This window comes from Chiloscyllium plagiosum, chromosome 4 (assembly GCF_004010195.1).
Source record: "Chiloscyllium plagiosum isolate BGI_BamShark_2017 chromosome 4, ASM401019v2, whole genome shotgun sequence".
Lineage (NCBI taxonomy): Eukaryota > Metazoa > Chordata > Chondrichthyes > Orectolobiformes > Hemiscylliidae > Chiloscyllium > Chiloscyllium plagiosum.
Window position 1 is genome coordinate 46,121,997 of NC_057713.1, and position 23,569 is coordinate 46,145,565.

A 23,569-nucleotide genomic window follows, 5' to 3' on the forward strand; every position below is an offset into this window, starting at 1 on the left:
GGCCCAGATCTTCCAGCCTCCATACTCCAACCTGGTGAGTTTACTAACCTTACCCACTGATCACCATACCATCCTATCCAGCTGCCACCCCACCCACTCACCACACCCAACTTAATGTCTTACTGTTGGAGCAATGAAATGGAGATGATAGGCTATTGCTAATGTCAATGGATAGCTGATCTAGAGGCCAAAGACAATGCTTTGCAGACATGAGTTCAAAGCCAAATAATAAATCTGGAATTGACAGGTAGTCTCACTAACGGTTATCATGAAGTAACTATTGAATGTCATGATAAAAAAAGTCTAGATCACTGTTGAACTTTAGTAATGGAGATCTGTCATCCTTACCTGGTCTGGTCTGCATGTGACAATGATTGACTCTTATCTCACCTCTGAAATAGCAAAGAAAGCCATACAGTCCACAGGCAACTAGAGATAGGAAACAAATGCTTGCCAATGACACCCTCATCCCATGAAAGAATTAAAATATTCATTTACCTCACTCACCCCACACTAAAACACTGAAAAACTTTTCAATGTCCCAAAACCTTTCTGTGTGATAATGAACACAACAGACTATGTCAGCTAGTGCCACCTAAAGGTGATATGACCTCCACACAGATTCCCTCCACTAATGACTCTAAGGTTTCCTTTGTTGTTAGGATCTTCCATCAGAAGATTGGTCAATTAAATGGGAGAAAGGTACATGTTTAATTTTTTCACTGATCAGGGTCAAAAATTGGTGTTTTGATGCTGGTCATAAGATTTCTTGCTGAGATATTTGTATCATCGATAGTCACAGGTGAGGTGCCAGAAGACTGGAGGTTGGCAAACGTGGTGCCACCATTTAAGAAGAGCGGTAAAGACAAGCCAGGGAAATATAGACTGGTGAGCCTGACCTCGGTGGTGGGCAGGTTGTTGGAGGGAATCCTGAGGTACAGGACGTACATATATTTGGAAAGGCAAGGACTGATTAGGGAAAGTCAACATGGCATTGTGCGTGGAAAATCATGTCTCACAAACTTGATTGAGTTTTTTGAAGAAATAACAAAGAAGATTGATGAGGGCAGCGCAGTAGATGTGATCCATATGGACTTCAGTAAGGCATTCGACAAGGTTCCCCATGGGAGACTGATTAGCAATGTTAGATCTCATGGAATACAGGGAGAACTAGCCATTTAGATACAGAACTGGCTGAATGGTAGAAGACCGAGGGTGGTGGTGGAGGGTTGTTTTTAAGACTGGAGGCCTCAAGGATCGGTGCTGGGCCCTCTACTTTTTGTCATTTACATAAATGTTTTGGATACAAGCATAAGAGGTACAGTTAGTAAGTTTGCAGATGACACCAAAATTGGAGATGTAATGGACAGCAAAGAGGGTTACCTCAGAATACAACAGGATCTGGACCAGATGGGCCAATGGGCTGAGAATTGGTAGATGGAGTTTAATTCAGATAAATGCGAGATGTTGCATTTTGGGAAAGCAAATCTTAGCAGGACCCAGGGTTGGAGGATCTGAGCTACAGGGAGAGGATGAACAGGCTGGGGCTGTTTTCCCTGGAGTGTCGGAGGCTGACGGGTGACCTTATAGAGGTTTACAAAATTATGAGGGGCATGGATAGGATAAATAGACAAAGTCTTTTCCCTGGGGTCGGGCAGTCCAGACTAGAGGGCATAGGTTTAGGGTGCGAGGGGAAAGATATAAAAGAGACCTAAGGGACAACTTTTTCACACAGAGGGTGTTACGTCTATGGAATGTGCTGCCAGAGGATGTGGTGGAGGCTGGTACATTTGCGACATTTAAGAAGCATTTGGATGGGTATATGAATAGGAGGGAAATGGGCCGGGTGCTGGCAAGTGGGACTAGATTGGGTTGGGATATCTGGTCGGCATGGACGGGTTGGATCAAAGGGTCTGTTTCCATGTTGTACATCTCTATGGGTCTATGACACTATTTGAGCCAATTCATAGCTGCTAAGTACCAGAGCAAGTAATTATGTTAGATACTTTAGTATACTGTGCTGTTTTAACCCAAACTGTGTCATACTCCTTCTTTTGTAATCATCTACAAATACAAAAACAGAAATATCTACCAGTATGTAAGTGAACATTACCAATTTCGTATTACCTTTTGAAGTAATGGTATGAAAAAAGATTAAGCCATTCATGTTCATTAATCACCACATCAAGAGAGATAAGCATGAACATCCTCTTTCCTCTTTACTTGGATGTATTTTTGCTGAGGGCCATGAATTACCTCCTTAATGTCTGCCACTGCTTACTTACTGTACACATACATCTCTCACTCAACTCCTCAAGAGCCTTTAATGGGCTCTTATTCATTTTTGCCTGTATCTTTTGATAAAAAAATTATTGGAAGTTTATTTGTGTTGCAAACCATGTTTTGCATCATTGACATTGCTTTAGTTTTGTGCATAATTTGAATGAGATGACTGTATCAGACTTATATAATCATGAATTGGTTATGTACATTACATTCCTCATATTATACTCCATTTACCAATTTGTGCCTATTTATTGAACCTATCAGTGCCTCTACGTAAACTGTTTGAATCCTTCTTACCACCTGGCATTCTATCTATTTTCGTGTCATCTGCAAATTTGGCTACGGAATATTTACACCACTCCTCCAAGGCATTAATATTTATTGTAAACAATTGCAGTTCCAACACAGATCCCTGAAGAATCCAACTGGTCATGGGTCACCAACTTGAAAAACAACCCCTTAGCGCAACTTGCTATTTCTGCCTGTGACTCATATCCTTGCCAATATACTACTTCCAACACCATGGGCCCTAATCTTATGATTTAACTTTTTGTGAGGTGCCTGTCAAATGTCTTCTGGAAGTCCAAATTACAACATATAATTCCCTTCTATCTACTCTGGTCGAGACTTCCTTGAAAAACTTTAATAAATAAGTTAGAAATGACTTCCCTTTCATGAAGGCAGGCTGACTTTTCTTGATTACATTATGATTTTCCAAATGTTCTGCTCTTACTTCCTTAATATTTGATTCCAATACTTTTGCAAAAATAAAGGATAGGCTAAACAGTCTAGAGTTACCCACTTTTTGCTGGCTTCCCTTTTTGAATAGGGGGTCACATTAGCAGTTTTTCAATCCACTGTTACTTCTCCAGAATTCAAAGATATTTGGAAAATTATAGTCAATGCATCCATTATCTCTGTAGCTACCTTTGTTAAGGATTCTGGGATGAAAGCCATCAGGGCCAGGAAACTTATTTGCCTTTAGCCCCACTAGTATGTCTAATACTACTTCTTTAGTAATAATGATGGTGCCCAATTCCGCCCACATATTCTTGAGCATTAATGGAAAGCTCAAAGTTTCTTCCACCATAAAGACTGATGAAAAATATCTGTTCATGTCTTTTGCAATTTCCTTATTTCCCAAATCTCCCCAGATTCATTTTCTATGTTCTTTTTGATCTCTGGCTTCCTTTTTATATTTTTATTATTGTAGTCAGTTTTTATATTCCTTGTTAGTTTGTCGTCATGGTTTATTTTCTCTGTCTTTATTGTCTTTAAAGTTCTCCTTTGCTGAATTCTGAATTTACTGCTAATATATCTACACAGATCTATACTGCTAATATATTACACAGTCTTTGGGGCTATCACTGGTCTCCTTATATGCTTTTTCTTTCAACTTAATACTCTCTTTAACTTCTTTGGTTAGCCATGATTGGTTTATCCTTCTCTTAGAATCTTTCCTCTTTGCTTGGATGTATTTTTGCTGAGGGTCATGAATAACCTTCTTAACGTCAGCCACTGCTTACTTACTGCTAATATATCTACACAGTTCACTTTAGCTAATCTATCCTCATTTCATTGCAATTCCCTTTATTTAAGTTAAACACAGTTGTTTCCAACCTAAGTTTCTCACTCTCAAAAAAGATATTACATTCTATCATGTTATGATCACTACTTCCTTGGGTGTCTTTTATTAAACCTGTCTCATTACTCATTACCGGATCCAAGATACCCTGCTCACTGGTTGGCTCCATGACATTTTGTAATGGATATAGAATTCCAGAAGGTTTTTGATAAGATGCTGTATAAAAGGCTACTATGAAAAGAGTTCTCATACAGAAACTAACATATTATCATGGAAAGAAGACTGGTCAGCTTGCAGAAAGTAGAATATGCATAAATGTATCATTTTTAAATTATCGGGATATGATGAGTACATTGACTCAGACGTCAGTGCTGGAACCTTTGCTTTTTACAATTTATGTATGTAACTTAGATGAGTGAGTGAAGGAAAAGGAGCTAAATTTTCAGATAACATGAAAGTATGTGCAAGAGGACTTAAGGAGATTGCAACTGGATATATATAGGTTGAGTGAGTGACAAAAATCTGGCAGCTGGAGCATAATATAAGAAAATGTGATAAAAGTAGAACATTACTTTAAGAAAGGATCACTGCAGAATTTTGAGGCGCAAAGAGATCAAAGTGGTCTGGTTCACAAGCCACAAAAAGTTAATCTGTGATTATAGCAGGCAATGGACCCATCTTCTTTATTACAAGAGGAAAATAGCATAAAAATAAGGGCATTCTGTTTCAGTTATACAGACAATTGGTAAAATCATACAAGTTTCCTGACTGATGTAAAAGGTTGTCCGACTTTGGAACTCTACTTTGGAAGACAATGGAAGTAAGGTCATTGACATTTTTTTAAGGTAGAGAACTAGATTTTTATTCGGCAAAGGAGTCAAAACTGTGGTGGGTACCTGGAAATGTGGAATTCAACACAAACAGATCATCTATGGTCTTGATGAATGGCAATGCATTGTTGAGTGACAAATGACTTACTTCTACTCATATTTCTTATGTTTGGATGTTCGTACATTCTGGGAAAGCTGTGTCAATACTGGTTTGTGTGGCAAAGTGAACATGTGGGGAATTTTCATTGGAATTTCATCCCTACCCTTAGCAATAATAATCCATTTCTGTATCATTTCTGATGAAAATGTCTTCTTTTAAGCTTTAAAAGTTTTAAAACAGTAATAAATAGATTAGAAATAATGTCTTCCATTTATTTTCACAATCACCAGATAGTTTCTTTTCGCAGCCAATAAAGTACTTTTTGAAGTGTAGCCAGTGTAATGTAGGGACCACAGCCAATAATTTGTGCACACTGAATGCCCTCAGACATCAATGTGATAATGATCAGATTTGTCACTGTCATTGTAGCATATTTATTGGGCAGGACACTGGGGATAGCACCCTGCACTTTTTAGAAATAGTGCCACAGGATATTTTATATCCAACTGAGCAGACAGATGGGGCCTCAGTTTCATGTATCATCTGAGAGGCAGCACCTCTGACAGTGCAATGCTCCTTCAGTGCTGCAATAAAATGTCAGCTTTGATTTTTGTGCTCAAGACTTTGACTTTCAGAGACATGTGAGTGAAAGTACACTGAACCATTACTGGCCTGCACATGCTAAAATGTGATAGTTACAGTTCTATTTCCACATTTCTTTGGTGATTATTTCTTATAAACATCCAGGCAATTCTAAACCATAAACCCCAGAAATGTCCACCATTCAGTTTATCCCCAACCATGTGAGGTAAGTAGTACTTATTTAAGTTGTCTTCCCAAAGCTTGACAATATGGCTCTGTAAACTGCTTATTTATCCTGTTGTAAACGTACCTGTCACAGACTGGATTAAAGAATAGGGATTAAATTGAGAATAAAAGTCTGTAGGTTTACCAAACCTAAGACATATAAGTATTGTCACATGAGATATCTCACCATCGCAGCTTCAAGATGAATGTTAACCAAGATGTTCATACTGTATTGTGCAGAAATGTTTCTTCCTTATAATATGCTCTAAGTAATACACATTATGTTTCAGATTGGCGCTACGTGTTGTGGTTGTTTTTGGTGACACTTGCATGGAACTGGAGTTGCTGGTTTATTCCTGTGCGCTGGGCTTTCAACTTTCAGACACCGGACACTCTTCCCTATTGGTTAACCATGGATTATATCTGTGATTTCATCTATCTACTCGACATGTTAGTATTCCAGACCCGACTGCAGTTCATTAAACAAGGTGACATAATAGTAAGTTTATTATTCATCAACCAATTTCAAGCAATCAAGCAATAATTTTGTTGATCTGGACATGTGTTAATGATGAATGAGCAGTCACTGTAAATGCATCAGATATGCCATATTGAAATGAAAGGCCCTTTTATGCTTCTTTTGAATCAGTTGCTCCTATTTTCTGTAGAAATGGAGGTGCTCCAATCGGTTTTCATCTTCCTGAGGTGGGGAAGAAAAATTAAACTGGAATTCCTGGTCCTGATCCCCATCTAGTGATAAGTGCTGGAATATCTTTGAATTTCCGCTGCTGCATTTGCTCAGTAAAGGATTACAGCACTTAAAGAAGAACATTTGCCATCACTTTCTCAAGGGTAACTAGGGATCAGTAATCAATGCTATCTTTGTCAGCGAAGTCCTGACAATGAATTTGCAAAAATGACATAGAAAAATTGAGAAATTAATGTAATAGATCGATATAATTTTCCATTCATTTAGGAGCAAAATCTGGCTTCAAAATCATTAACAGTTGGCCAACATTCATTGTCAAATTTAACACAAACTTTAAGGGAGTTCCTGGAGGATTTCCAAGACACATCGAACTATATTTCAACTTTAATTATCAGCTTTATAGAAGGGAGACAATTAAGTATAGAAGTGAGGAAAGAATGAAAGAAAGATAATGGCCTTAATATCTTTCATTGAATAGCTGCTGAATGTGGGAAGTGTTCAGGGGCATCGCTGCTGGAACACTTTCCTGTTTTGCTTGAATTGAATTAATTACAAGTTCAGAGATGCCTCCCAGTCATATTCCTTTCAAATCTTTCCTTCTGAAGGGTTTGATTGTTTTCACCTTTGGTGTCATATTTGACATTGAGATGAGTTTCTGTCGATACATCCACCTCCGTGATATTGTTCTCTTCGGTTCCTGCCTCAATTTATCTGCAACTGAGACCCTCATGTTTCCCTTTGTAAGATCATAAGAGCATAAAATTGAGGAGCAGAACCATGCCATTCAGTTATTGAATCTGGTCTACCATTCGATCATTGTTAATATGTTTCTCAATCCCATTCTCCTGCCTTCTCCCTATAACCCTTGATCCACTTACCAATCAATAATCTATCTATCTATCTCTGTCTTCAACACATTCAATGACTTGGCCTCCAGGGCCCTCTGCAGAATGAGTTTGACAAATTTATCAGCCATTAGCTGAAGAAATTCTGCCTCATCTCAATTCCAAAGAGTTGTCCCTTCACTCTGAGTCTGTGCCATCGGGTCCTAATCTTTCCTACTAGTAGAAACATCTTCTCAATTTCCACTCTATCCAGGCCTCTCAGTATTTTGTAAGCTTCATTCAGATCCCTCCTCATCCTTAGAAACGCCAATGACTGCAGACCCAGAGTCCTGAACTGCTTCTCAGATGGCAAGCCCCTCATCCCTGGGATCATTCTTGTAAATCTCCTCTGAACTCTTCCAATGCCAATGCATCCTTCTTTGATATGGGGCACAAAAATCGCTCACAGTATTCCAAATATGGTCTGACCAACGTCTTTTACAACCTCAGCAGTACATCTCTGCTCTTATATTCTAGCCCTCTTGAAATGAATTCGAGCACTGCATTTGCCTTCCAAACTGTCAATTGAACCTGCATGTTAATTGTAAGAGAACCCTGAATCACAACTCTCAAGTCCTTTTGTGCTTCAGATTTCCAAAGTCCCTCCCCATTTAGAAAATAGTCTATTCTTCTTTTCTTCCTACCAAAGTGCATAACTTTTCAACATTGGACGCCACCTGATACCTTTTATTCAACTCCACTGATTAATCTTAGCCTCCCACACTACACTCTTTATAAATTTGAGATCACTAAAACTCTGCAATCTATGACCTTATTCACACCAAATCCAGCTCACCCACCACTAGAGCATTTACTAACTGTACAGGCACCCTTTTAAGCAACATGCCCAATTCATTATCATCATAGAATCCCTAACAGTATGGAAACAGGTCATTTGGCCCAACAAGTCCACACCAATCTTCCAAAGAGTATCCCGCCCAGACCCATTTCCCCTACTCTATTACTTTACATTTCCTCTGACTAATGCACCTAACCTACACATCCCTGAACACAATGGGCAATTTCCATGGCCATTTCACCTAACCTGCATATCTTTGGACTGTGGGGAAAACCAGAGCACCCAGAGGAAACCCGCACAGACATGGGGAGAATGTGCAAACTCCACACAGACAATCACCCAAAGCTGAAGACATGGTTATGCCCGAATCGTCGATTCTCCTCCTCTTCGGATGCTGCCTGATCTGCTGTGCTTTTCCAGCACCACACAGATGTCAATGTCTATGGACATGAGGTGCATGGGGCTGGTGCCCATCAAATGTATCCTGAGATTTTGGTGACTGGTTGGCAACGTGGAAATCCTTCAGAGCAAGAGGTGACCTGCAGTCATCAGGTACCTGCTCTAACTTGCATGACCAGGATTCTTGGTTTCTCATTTGTTTGCAGATTCTGTAGTGTTAAAGAAAGCTGTGTGTTAGTGAGTTGAGCTGTGCAGTTAATAAGGTTGTTAGCAGGCAATAATTCCCCTGAATCGACAATTGTCGCTGCTTAGCAAGAATCTCACTTCAATGCCTGAAACTTATTTGAAAGAAGCAACAAGTTGTTTCTGACATCAAGAAAACCATCATTAGAATCCTTATATGATTCTGCCACATTTCTCACCATCACCCATATTTTTCAGGTCCCTGTAAGATCCTGTAGGATGCATACATTCTCTATGAAATTATAGCTCCTATCGCAAAGAGTTCAGATTTATCCATCTACTGTGTTGCTTCCTTTACATTTTCTTACTAAATATCCTTTAATCCCAGAACTCCCTTTCACTGTGAGTATTGCACTACACACTGTGTCATGACCCACTTGGAAAAATGCAATGATACATAAGTCTCACTTCTCCTGGAATAGTCATAGAAGTGCTGTGTTTACTGGTTTGCTGAACTAAGGTTAACAGAAATTATTGACCATGTTTTTGTACTTCACTATTATTTATGACAAAAAAAATCCTAACCGCTGGCAAATAAAACTATGAATTATCAACATTAGCTTTACGATTTAAAACTCTAACCTTCTTCCTAAACTCCTACTTGCACTTACAGAGAAACAGACAGACAAGCAAGCATAAATGTTACAGGTGGAGAAAAATACTGGGAAAACATAGTTCAACAGATCAGTCCACAGAATTTTAATGAAGCACACCTTTTGCTTCTTCCAAATCTTTCTGATCTGTGAGCTTCTTATACTTTCCAAGTTCTTTTTGTTTCTTACTGGAAGCACAGGAGAATTGGCACATAAATTGTTGAGTTTTCCCATCACTGGTTAGAGGCAACAGCTTATAGCAAGTAGTGATGGAGAATAGGTTTTGGTTACTTCACAGCAAAGAAAGAGAGAGAGAGAGAGAGAGAGAGGTGTTTTTTCCATCGCATTCTGGAGGCTTCTGCCTCTGTATTATTCACACACACACACTCTTTTTACCTGTCAGTCACAGGTGTGTTATCATTTGATGAGTCCTGGCCTCTGCAATTAATCCTAACTGCACATCATCAATCATCAATCTGTCTCTGGGTAAAGTTCACTCACCTTGAATAAAGCAACAGTGTAAACACAACTCACACTGAATTCCAGAAACTTGTTTTTAAGAATGCAGCAACTCCTTCCACAATCCTTAGTTTAAAATAGTCTTTTTCCTATTTTTGGTCCACAATCCTAAATAAAAAGATGAAGTCCTTCTGACTGCTCCCTCAACCTTCAGAGCAATCAAGTGTTCCAGCCTCCATTAACTTCTGACAAACTAGTCTTCAAATTGCATTAAACATTCCCTTAGTTCTGTATTGTGAATGATAGAGTCAGCATTTCCTCTAATTAAAATGTTAGCTTGCTAGTTCTATCTCTTCATATCTCTATTCTCAGTTGGCTACATACCACAATAGAGAAAATTGAAACAACTTTCTATTTGTGATATCCTAGGGTTTACAGGGAAGCCTTTAACCTGGTGTGAAAGTAGATTCCACAATGCTCTTCCCAACGGGAACAGAAGTACATTAGATGTGTCTCAAGTAACAATGCTAATCAGTTACCCTTGTTTCCAAGTTCCTTTCATGTAGAAACAGTGGGGCTCAGTTTGCTCAGTTGACTGGGTTGCAATGTAGAGTGATGCTAACATCTTGGGTTGAGTTCCCACACTGCTGAGGTTACCATGAAAGACTCTCTTTCTTACCCTGTCCTCTCACCTGAGGTACAGTGACACTCAAGGTAAGCCAACAACAATTGTCTATCTCTCTTTCTAACAAGAGAGTAGGAATATGGTGACTTTACCTATAAAGGGATAGTAAATTACAATGTTGTAAATTATCTATATTGCATTTCAGGGATTTGGGGAAACTCAGGGTTTATTTTTGAATTTGGAAACTGCTTTCATTATTGTCAAAAATAAATGCCTTGCACTTCCCTCTCAATCGAACATCAAGTCTTCCTCAGCTCTCTAACAATTAAACTGCCCAGTTTACTCTCAGACGAATCCAGCACAGGGTCACCTGACCCATTTCATATATATTAGAATTAAAGCTTCGATAGCAACATATTGTAATCTTAGAAACCAAAAAAGGCAATTCTAAAACATAATACTCTTATAAATCACACAACTGTAGCAATAATAAAACTCTTGTTTGGCTATTCATGTCGGCATCTTTCCCCAGAGGCAGAGTCAGGGTAATGATGAAAGAAAACAAGCCAGCAGATATAACCCCATCTTCTTGCGGTTGTTAACATGTGATAGGGTGAACTAATAACCACTGGATTCCTCCACTCCAAAAGACCTGTGGTAAATTTGAAGAATAAAATTTTGACAGCTTTTCCATCCTAATTTACCTCTAATTTCTTCCTCTGCACCAGTCAGAAACAGGCAGTTATTTAGGAAAAAAAAATCCAGTCCCACGACTTAGTATTTTCAAATTTAAAATAGTTCACTTTTGTAATGTGTTAAGACAGTTGAATCGTAAGAAAGTATTTGCTTTTCAGAATGCAATTTGAACTGAACTGAAAAGTCTAAACTGTTCTAATACTTAATTCTATTTTTCTGTTAATCTGTTCATTTTTTTCTTACCTCCCCACTTGACAGAATGGGGAACATTCAGGAGAGCCATTCAGTGATTGGTTTACAATTCCAGTCAGTAATACTGAGGGTTAACCGAAAGCAGTTGACAAACAAACTTTCCCTTCCCACAAACCACATCATTGAGGGGCTGTGCAGTTAGTGGTCTGATGAAAGAATTACATTTCAATCTTAGCAATAGTTTAAAGTCCAGGAAACAATATCTCATCAACAGCAAACTGCTGGAGTACTCAGTAAATCTGGCAGCATCTGTGGAGAGAGAAACAGAGTTTTGAATCCTACATGACCCGTATGAAGTTTAGTTCTGAAGAAAAGTCAGATTGACTGGAAACATTAGCTCTGTTTCTCTCTTCTTAAATGCTGCCAGGCCTGCTGAGCATTTTCAGCTTTAGTTTCAGGTTTCCAACATCTACAAATACTTTGCTTATATTTCATCCAGAGCCATGTGATTGCAAGCTTGTTTTCACAATGCGGGTTCACAAAATAAAAGTAAGTTTTACTGGTCTTTTCCTTCCTGTGGGTACAAAGTAACAATTGTGTGAAATATGCAAAGAAGAGAGCTTGTGCAAGTTTAATGACCTGATAGAAATGAAAATATTTTGTTGGTAATAAACTTCAGCAATATCCTTAATATTTATACAAATATATTTATATAGAGACTCTTTACAACACACAGATCCTATCCATACCTTTTACTTTGTTGAAACATTTAGCAGCTAAATTGTTTTAAGCTGAAGTCTCCAAAGTGCATGTCTCTCAAACCTATCTGTCACCAGCAAAACATAAATTTTGTTTTGGTTTGGGACAGCTAACTAAATTGAGAGCTTTTACTACGGTGGGCAACTTTATCAAGGGAAAGAAAGAACTAAAGACACTTACTCAGCTCTAAATGCATCTGGTCTCAATGAATCATACAACAACAATGACAGCTATGGGACAAAAACAGAAATTCCATAAAAAGAAGTACACATCAATCAGTTCCAATTCAGTAACGATCACAGTATGGAACAAACAAGTTTAATAACTCATTCACTTCAGATCACCACTAAGCTATTATGACAACCCACGGCCATTATGTGCAGCTTCAATACTGCCGCTATTTGGTGCACTCTTAGTTCCATGGTCCATATTGAGAATGATGTGACACAGTGCCTTCAGCAGATATGAGACAACAGTAAAATGAAATATCAGATAGAGCTTTACAATAAATAGACAATGCAGCATAACTAAAGACCAAAAAATGAGGTATTAAATGTGTTAACTCTTTTTGAATAATATAACCTACCTGGTCACTAAAATCTAGGGAGTAGTTATTTGCACCAACCACTTCATTGTTTCCTCCAAAATGTGTTGTGTCATAAGAACATGTGATGATAACCACTGCCTCTATCCTTCTTTTCTGACCGGATCTATCACACCTATTCAATCTAAAGTGATAGAGAAAAACTACAAGGTGGTCTAATAAGAACAGGCTCTTGTCTTGAACAAGATGCAGCTTATCACTTGATAGCAATTAGGTAGAAATTACCTTAGTGAGAGAACCATTGTTACTAAGACTACTGGACAGGATAATAGGTGTGTTATAGAGTTATAGAAACCTACAGCACAGAGGAAAAGCCATCCAACCCATCACAGCAGTCAAAAATTACTCTATTCTAATTTTCTAGTATTTGGCCCATAGTCCTGTAAGTTTTGACATCACAAGTGCACATCTAATTACTTCTTAAATGTTTGAGGGTTTCTGCCTCCATTATCCTTACAGGCAGTGAGTTCCAGATTTTCAACACCCTTTGGATGACAAGGTTTTTACTCACATCACCTCTAAAGTTCTGCCCTTTACCTTAAATCTATGCCCTTGGTCATTGGTCCTTCCACAAGGGGAAAAGCTTCTTTCTGTCTACCTTACCAGTAACTCTCATAATTTTACACATCTCAATCTTGTCCCCTGTCAGTCTCCTCTGCTCTAAGGAAAACAACCTCAGTCTGTCCAATCCTCCTTCATATCCAAAACTCTCTAGGTTAGACAATATCCTTTACATCCTCTCCAGTGCTATTACATCCCTCATATAATATGTGTTTCAAAACTGCACACAATAACCCTTCAAGACAGAAAACATTCTGTCTTTCCTAACCAATTCCTTATGACATCATAGGACTGGGCAGAGCTTAATGCAGTTTCAGCATTAACCCTTTTTAAAATCATTACCTTATATTGTACAACATGTTGGGTCAAGATATCAGATCTCCAGTAGTGAGATGTTTGCAGTTCGGATACAATGTTGCTCAATTGCAACAAACATCCTGGAAATGAAATGATTACGTTGTGATCTTCATGAAGGAGAAAGTGAGGACTGCAGATGCTGGAGATCAGAGCTGAAAATGTGTTGCTGGAAAAGCGCAGCAGGTCAGGCAGCATCCAAGGAACAGGAGAATCAATGTTTTGGGCATGAGCCCTTCTCCTGCTCCTTGGATGCTGCCTGACCTGCTGCGCTTTTCCAGCAACACATTTTCAACCTTCATGAAGGAATCTTACATTAAAAATGAAAAATGTTAAAAGTCCTCCACAATATTTGGTGTTCATGCCCTCTTGGCCTGTTCACTTCAAAGGCTAGTTTTAGCTCATTTAACTCAGAATATCAACCTACCACATGATAGCATCATAGAGTTTTACAGCACAGCCTTAGCCTATTGTGTCCATGCTAATCATCAAATAACCATCTACTCTAATCATATTTTATAGCACTTGACCCATAACTTAGCGTGCTAAGGTAGTTCAATGAAGAGGACATGCACCTAAATATTCTTACATGTCTTCAGAGTTCCCACCTCTACCAGCCTTTCAGACAGTGAGTTCCAAATATGTACAACTCTCTGGAGGAAATACTTTTTCCTCAAATCACCTCTAAATCTCAGATCCTCAGATTAAATCTGTGCCCTCAGGTTATTGACCCCCCTACCCCATTTAGAAAAAGTATTTCTCCCTGTCTACTATGTTGATGCCCCTAAGAACTTTGTAAACCTCAATCACACCACCCCCCACCCCACCCCTAACGGCCTTCTCTGCTCTAAGGAAAACAGCTCTAACCTATTTAGTCTCTCTTAATAGCTGAATCACTCCAGCCCAGGGAGCATCCTGTCTAGTATAACCACATCCTTCATGTAGTGTGGCAACCAGAACTATACACAATAGCTATGTGCTAACTAACATTATTTAGAGCGCCATGATAACCTCCCCTGTTCATGCATTCAGCGCCGTGACTGATAAAGCAAACATCCCATCTCTTTATGTACATTAGCCCACTGTTTACGTTAATAGATTATTAATCTGGAGGTCTGAGCTAATAATCTCAAGGTGTGGCTTTAAATTCCACTATAATAGCTCATAAATTTAAACTCGGTTGATTTTTTGTTTATTCATGTTGATTCTGCGATAACATGCGTTTCTTCAATGTGAATTGGCTTTAACACAATTGAAGAATTTGGACCGTTATTTGCAGAATGAGAACTTTCCTAACCTATATTGGTTATAATATGATTCTGGTCCCAATAGTTAAAAGGCACAACTGTTGCGCGGTTTTCTTATAATGTGAGATTGGATGAGAATGGAACTATTGTATCATATCAAAACCGACTGTATGGTGAGGTGAGTAGTTATAGTTCAATGTCAAGATTAATATTCTATTCAACAGCCTCAGCTACCATGATGTAAGTGGTTGCAATGCCACTTACATCATGGTAGCAGAGGTTCAGCATATGGGAGTTAGTCTGACTTGGATGGCCATAGTCATAACTTGTTAGTTGCTCCTCACATTTTGCTTGTGAAGCAAATAGCTTCATCATGTTTTCAACTGACCTATAATTCAGATTATGGTTGGATCCATTGAGTTTTTCCAGAGCCAGTATCAAAATACTGTCTATGAATTGAGTAGACAGTGGTGACTATATTTTCCTGAAATTACCAGTATGTTCTACTGCTTTGTTTAAACATGTTGATGGTTTAAACATTCAGCTCCATGTTTTGAACAAAATTGAACAGGGTAATCACAAAATTCCAAAAGGCCAGCCTGACTGTGAGTTAACAACAGGCCATGTGTGGAATGAGCTACCAGGGGAAGTGGTGGACGCTGATACAATTGCAACATTTAAGAGGCATCTGGATGGGTATATGAATAGGATGGATTTAGAGGGATATGGGCCATGTACTGGCAAATGGGACGAGATTAAGTTGGGATATCTGGTCAGCATGGACGAGTTGGACCAAAGGTTCTGTTTCCGTGCTGTACATCTCTATGACTCTATGTTCTTGTCAGATACATTTTACAGAATGCTAAATTTTATGGTCAGAATATTCAGTATTAAATAATAGCAAATTGCTGTGTTTCTTAAATATCTAAAATAAAAACAAGAAATATGAGAAATGCTGAAGAAGTTAGGCATCTGCAGAAATAGAAACAGAGGTGTTCTGATGTCAGGCCATTTATGTGAATCATAATTTTAGCACGACCTATCCGTTTTCTTGAGCTAATAGATAATACACTTTCTTTGAACAATGACATCAATGTGAATTCAAATCACTTTTATATTTGGCTTGCACTGATCATCCAAGAATGACATGAATAACTGATTTTCTTTTATTTCTGATTTACATGGTGCGACTCCTGCAACAACCTTTCTCATTTCATTTTCTTTTGTTACAGTACATGTTCCTTCTCTAATTATCTTTAGACTTATATAACCTACATAAAAATATAAAACAAAAATGTCCTCTCAGGCGTTACAAATCAGTAAACAAAATGCTTAACTATTCATTATGTATTTGCAGAAGAGGTGTTACTGCTGTTGCTTTGTCAATGAGACCTGCTTATTCACAGCATCCAATTTTTCCACTGAAATAGGGCTTTCCCAGTTTGCATGTCATCTCAAAGCATTCAGAACAAGAAAAACAACTGATATTTATATGATGCCTTTCGTCACAGAGCCTCACGAGAGTGAAGTTCTCTTTCATTGCATTGCAGATGTAGGAAGCACAACAGGGAGCCAACTTGGATTCAATAACATTTTTGTCATTATGACTTAATGTGTCTCTGAGTTGGTGTGACAATGCTGTCACTTTAAGAAGGTTATTTTGTCCTGAGTTTTTTTTGAAGAGATCATAAAGGCAGAAGTGCCAAAGGGTCTGCTTTAATAATGGAAGGAGAGTGGCCAGTTCTCCCAGTTCAGTTTTTTTCTAGTTTGATTTTAGCTGTAGCAGTCTCAAGATGTGTGAGTCCAGGAGAGTTGCAAGCTTCAGTAAAGAATACCTCTGACTTTCTTCTGAAATCTCTCACTTGAAGTAGTTCCCTCCTGCCTATAAGAATCTGTGTTTGAATTTACCTTTTTGCCAAAGGGTGTGTTTATGGGATGTTACTATATTGGAACAGTTAATTAGTTAAGTTGCTATATCAAGCTTGTTAAGTTTTTCAATAGTTCAGTTTTTTCTAAATTCTGTTTTCTTTTGTTCGTGGTTCAACTGTACTGTTTAAATAAATTTTGTTTTGCTTAAAGCCAAATGGTTTGACCAGCTGCATCACATCTGCCTTTAAAACAAGATAACGTTAGGGTCTAGACTACCTTCTTAAAATATTTTGAGGGGGTCCAGCCTATCCATAACAGTTGGTAAAAGTGGCCTTGCTACTCAGACCAAAAGCCTGGTTAGGAGTGAGTACAGATCATCCATCATCAGGGTCTGGGCTACGTCTATTTGAGAAAGCCAATTAAGTAGCTGCCAGTGGGGCAGTCTTCATTGGTAGGGATGATGCAATGCCCCATAAGCTGCCAGTACAATCAGATAATTCTCAGTAACTGTGCCAAAGAAAGTGGTGGCACTGTTGAAGCTGCATCTGGAAGATAAGGGTGCACCAACAGATGTGTAACTTCAGGGTCAGGTGTAACAAGTGTAAGAATACCGAGATCAGTCAGACAGTCTGGGCCAATGGGAGCCTAAAACATAGGGCCACCTTCCACAGATTCTACTGGGAGGCCACTTGGGTTTTATCTGGTGCTCTTCCCACAAGTAAGCTGGACCTTCCAATCACGGGTAAAAGCCTTATGGGGGCAAGAAGAGTACCATAATTGAGCACTCAAGCAGTTCAATTGGATTATGGGTGGGTCATGAACTACCTTTTCTGTGGACAAAATGGTAGGCAGGATGATAATGGGAATGCAACCTATCACCTTCTTGCATCATAGATTCAGTGATTATAGTGTAGTGCACTCAAGCACTCATGGATTCACAGTTTTGTACTGTGAAATATATCTTCAGCCTATTCCAAACCGAGAAGATGAAGTGCCAGACCATCTAATGGAAGATGTCTTCATTGTCAAAACAAAACTTCACAAGCATCTTTGCCAGTCACTCCTGCCAATTCTATCATTCATAGAAGTGTCTGCAATATGTAAGTCAATAACAATGAGATCAAGGATGAAGAAGGGCTCATTCCTGAAGAAGGGCTTATGCCCGAAAAGTCGATTCTCCTGCTCCTTGGATGCTACCTGACCTGTTGCGCTTTTCCAGCAACACATTTTCAACTCTGATCTCCAGCATCTGCAGTCCTCACTTTCTCCTCCAACAATGAGATCAAGTAAATTACACCCTTAGTTTGATTTATTGATAACTTGAAGTGGGCCTAATGTGGCAATATTGTCCTTCAGGATTCATTCAGATTGGCATTTCACAGGAACATTTCAATTAACAGTATCAAGCAGAATTTGACACCAAGCCACACAAGGAGATAATAGGACGGTTAACTAAAAGCTTGGTTAAAAGGTAGTTTTTAAATAGTTGGCTTAAATAAGAAGAGAATATTAACTATCCAGACTGGACTTGATAGTCTGGCAGCTGTGCATTCTGAAATGGTGCTTCCTCCATTTGTTATTAAGGATAAAAATGATGATGAATCATCCTTTTGGAGTGGGAGAGCAGCGGTGATTGAGGGATGTGTCCTTCACTGTGTTTGACCTGAAAGCAGGAGTTCAATGGCATTCAGAGTCACAATGAGGACTCCCTTCTGGGATACTACCCTTGTCTCACTTCCAGTTGACCCAATATCCTAATGATGTATTACATACCCAGTTATCATCAGGAAGAACAATGTGAGGTTGGCTAATAAATGTAAAAATCTTGTATGCTTCAAGAGCAGTTCACCTAATTTGGGCAGCAGCCCTCTGATGTTAATAGGGAGAATTGATATGGAGGTGCCACTATTGAACTGCACAAAGTCAGAAGTCACATGACACCAGGCATAATATGTCGGTGAGACCTTGGGAGTGCTGCAACAGTGGATGATCGGGGACGGCGCAACAATCGCAAGGCAGGAATGTTCCCTCCCAGTAAGGGAACACTGCAGTGGTCAAGTACATTCAGCCTGCAGTCTTTGAGTAGGTGTCATCTAAGGCGGACTTCAAGATATACAAGAAAGCAGAATCACCAAGCAGAAACTGGTGACTAAGTTCCCTACCCATGAGGAAGGCCTCAACTGTGACCTTAGGTTCATGTCGTGCTTGTGTACATGTAACCCCACCAAATTGGTCTATGTTTGTAAAATCTTCCTTATTGTGCTATTTTGACATTATCACCATGATAACTTGTCCTTATCTCTACCTTAATTAATTTGAATTGTTCTGGATTACTTCATCATGCGACTCTGTTACCTATCATGTTATTCCAGCCATTTGGTTTGTCTCTAGCACAATTTTGTAATTATATCTCTGACTGAATTAATCAGTTCATAGGTCATCCCTTCCCTTGCTATTCAGACAGTTTGATGCTTTTGATCACCTGCAACGACTTGTTATTCAGGGTCGAGCATGTGGTGCTGGAAAAGCACAGCAAGTCAGGCAGCATCCAAGCAGCAGGAGAGTCAACGTTTTGGGCAAAAGCCCTTCATCAGGAACATTCCTGATGAGGCAGTAGTGCAGAGGCTCAAACAAATAGCTCTGCCAACAATCCAACCAAACTTTGGGTCCACTACATGGATGACATCTTTGTCATCACTAAACAAAACAAATTAGAGGAACTCTTCAAGACCATCAATAATACCCTTACTGGCATAAAATTCACTAAAGAGGAGGAAAACAACAACAAACTGCCATTCTTAGATTGCAGTAGAGTGAACAGCCAATGGGGAACTTCAAACCAGCGTCTCAGGAAAACAACAAATACTGAAGCAATCATCCCAACATCCACAAACGAAGCTGCCTTAGAACATTATTTCAATGAGCCACCCCACACTGCAACACAGAGGAATTACGCAGAGCAAAGGAAAGTCAACTCTTCAGCATATTCAAAAAGAATAGGTACCCAATGAATACAGTCCGCCAATTTCTCATCAACAAACCCACAAGCAGACAAAACACATCCAGAAACCCTAGCCACTCTCCCCTACATCAAAGACATCTCAGAAATGGCCACCAGACTACTCAGACCTCTTGGCATCATGGTAGCCCATAAACAAACCAACACACTAAAACAACAGCTAATGAACTTGAAAGACCCTATACAGACAACAAGCAAAACTAATGCCATTTACAAAATACCGTGCAAGAGCTGGAACAAACACTACATTGTACATACATGCAGGAAACTAGCCACCAGGATACATGAACATCAATTAGCCACAAAAAGACATGACCCACTCTCACTAGTATCTTTACATACAGATGAAGAAGGATACAACTTTGACTGGGACAACACATCTATCCTAGGACAAGCCAAACAGAGGCATGCACAAGAATTCCTAGAAGCATGGCATTCCAACTGGATCTCTATCAACAAGCACATTGACTTGGATCCCATTTACCACCCCCTGAGAAAAAGAACAGGAAATGATGTAATCACAGGAAATAGTGTCACCACAGGACATGACATCACCAAGGAGGAGAAAGTGAGGACTGCAGATGCTGGAGATCAGAGCTGGAAAAGGTGTTGCTGGAAAAGCGCAGCAGGTCAGGCAGCATCAAAGGAGCAGGAGAATCAATGTTTCGGGCATAAGCCCTTCTTCAGGAATCACCAACCCAATAAAACCTAAACACATAAATAGAAAGCGGGCCAAGCCACCAGTGCTTCATCAGGAGGCTCACAGATGATGTTACCTAGTATGGTGATGAAATGTCTGAAAACAAATCTTCCAGCTCAGCGAGCAAACCTACATCCAGAACCAATTCCTACTTCCATGTGTTTGGTGTCTTACAAGTTTTCATAAGGAGCCACTATCCATAGTTGATCTTCTCACTTTGTTAGCAGATTCCATCATAGATATCTCAGATTGAAATCAGTATGCTCGACACATTCACACTTAGTACAAATTTAACACAGGAAGTGCAAAATGTTTGCATGATATTCCCAAATCATGACCTAATGAATTTTTAATGTTTAAATCAAATCAGACTAAAAAATGACTCAAAATATTTGAAGAATAACGTATGTATTTATGCACAGTCAAAACAAGTAACTAACTTATGACAAGACCTGTTTGTAGAAAAGGCATTGATTAAAATACTCAAAACATAACCTTCAAAGGCAAAAGATCATAAGGCTAAACTACTTCTAGTTGCAACACTCATAGGTACACAAGCATTGATCTATATATTCACACTTTTTAAACTCTCCTGTAATTCATAGCTGCCTTTGACAGTTTAAATATGGGCGTCTTTACTGTTTTGCCAGTTTCCCAGGTGCTGTTTCATAACCCTGTAGAAGGCATTGCTTAGCTCTTCCATCTATTTTTATTTTCAAGTTGAAATATCTTCCTCTCTTGGTTTTACATTGTTTCACCATGTCTGGATTGTAGAGGATATCCCAGTTGTGCATTTATTTTGATTATGTTCTGAATCTAAGAAACCACTATCTGCCCAATTTAGACTTGAGAGCTCCTAATGAGTTCGCCACATATCACAAAATCATGAAGAGTTAGACCATAGAAGAAGGTAATTTGGCTCATGATATCTGCACTACCTCTCTGCAAGAGCATTTCAGCTTATTCGATTGCAGTTCGTCCCATTAGTTCTATCCAGTGTATAAAGCCTAGGATTCGATAGGCCTTATTCTCAGTTTGCTCAATCACTTTCATTCCCTTTGCTCCTGCACCTCTTTTAGGAGTATATCTTTTCCTTTACTTTGCCTTTTCATTGCTAACAAATCATAATTTGGATTCATCCTTTCTTTTCCTATTTTAGACTTTAACTTAGCCCAACTTCCATTGTAAACCAGTCAAACTATGAGGTCATCTCCACAATCAAGCCCACTCAGGAGAGACCAGGATTGATAGATTATATCATAGCTACCAGTGTAGCAAGAGGTCATTCAACTGGAGACAATAACTCTTCCTATGATTGATGGACAACAAATCAGCATAAGCATTGTGAGCAATTTTGGGCCCCATATCTCAGGAAGGATGTATTGGCCCTGAAGCGGGTCCAGAGGTTTACGAGAATGCTTCCCAGAATGAAAGACTTAATGTCTGAAGAATGTTTGAGGACATTGGGACTATACTCAATGGAGGTTAAAAGGAGGAGGGAGGATCCGATTGAAACTTACAGAATTCTGAACGACCTGGACAGAGTGGATGTTGGGAAGATGGTTTCATTGGCAGGAGAGACGAGGACCCGAGGGCACAGCCTTAGAGTAAAGGGAAGACCGTTACAGAGATAAGGAGAAACATTTTTAGCCAGAGTGTGGTGAAACTGAGGATTTCATTGCCACAGAGTGCTGTGGAGGCCAGGTCATTTAATACATTTAAAACAGAGATAGATAACTTCTTGATTGCCAAAGGGATCAAAGATTATGGCAGGAAAGCGGGAAAATGGGGTTGGAAAACCTATCAGCCGTGATCAAAAGCAGAACAGCCTCGATAGGTCGAATGATCTAATTTCTGCTCCTTTGTCTTATGGTCTTATAATATTGATTGAATTTGTCTTCCATTTATACTAAATGGTATGCAACAGATGTGACACCCACATTCTAGAATGTTTATAAGGATGATGCTGCTAATTACACACTAGCCATGTAAACATTAACAATAAGATTTTAGATATGATAATCAGGGAAACAAAACAGTTTAGTTTGTTAAGAAGACCCAGTAGGAATTTGTAAAAAGTAGATCATGCTTAATTAATCTTAATTTTTTTGTTGAAGTAACACAAGGTTAATGAGAGAATGTAATGTATGCCATGTATATGGATTTTTAGAACAGGCTGACAAAGTACTGTATAAAAAGCTGGTTAACAATATTGTTGTCAATTTTGTGGACTAGGAGAATCAATGGATGCAAGAATTGACTTAAGGACAGAGAACAGCGAAGTATGGAAAATGGTGTTTTTCAAACTGGAGGATGGCAAACCATTGTGTTCCCCATGGTTCAGTGCTTGGCCAGCTCTAAACATTCTGATGGTGTGTGGGGTTCATGAGCATTGACCTTTGACAATGGTTAGAGTATATCAGAGAGAATGCAAACAGTGCCAGAAGGTGGGTGAGGCCAGTGAAACAAAGGAAATTTGCATTGGATAGGTACTTGATGCTGCACTACTATTAGGGAACTTTACAGATGACAGAGTTGATTTCCAATGAACCTTCTTTCTCAAGGAGGTAAGGACCAAATTTAAACATGGAGATTGTAATTTTACCACATCATCAACATTTTGCTAACAGCAAATCGACCTCCATCTGGTGGTGAGGCTTGCCAGCACATTGTAGGCAATTGTTACGCAGTCTGGATATAGAACATAGAACATAGAAGAATACAGCAACATTTTGCTAACAGCAAATCGACCTCCATCTGGTGGTGAGGCTTGCCAGCACATTGTAGGCAATTGTTACGCAGTCTGGATATAGAACATAGAACATAGAAGAATACAGCGTAGTACAGGCCCTTCGGCCCTCGATGTTGCGCCAATCCAAGCCCACCTAACCTACACTAGCCCACTATCCTCCATATGCCTATCCAATGCCCGCTTAAATGCCCATAATGAGGGAGAGTCCACCACTGCTACTGGCAGGGCATTCCATGAACTCACGACTCGCTGAGTAAAGAACCTACTCCTAACATCTGTCCTATAACTACCCCCACTTAATTTAAAGCTATGCCCCCTTGTAATAGCTGACTCCATACCTGGAAAAAGATTCTCACTGTCGACCCTATCTAAACCCCTAATCATCTTGTACACCTCTATCAAGTCACCCCTAAACCTTCTTTTCTCCAATGAAAACAACCCCAAGTGCCTCAGCCTTTCCTCATACGATCTTCCTACCAGACCAGGCAACATCCTGG

General features: G+C 39.3%; 1 protein-coding gene across 1 annotated transcript in view; it reads left to right on the top strand.

The window, feature by feature from the left end:
- The window catches only part of LOC122549359 (cyclic nucleotide-gated cation channel beta-3-like), a 111,040-nt gene that overhangs the window by 17,514 nt on the left and 69,957 nt on the right, over nt 1-23,569 (top strand). The window contains exon 6 of the mRNA XM_043689032.1: nt 5,899-6,107. Within this exon, the coding sequence (XP_043544967.1) occupies nt 5,899-6,107 (209 nt within the window). The remainder of the gene's footprint in view (nt 1-5,898; nt 6,108-23,569) is intronic.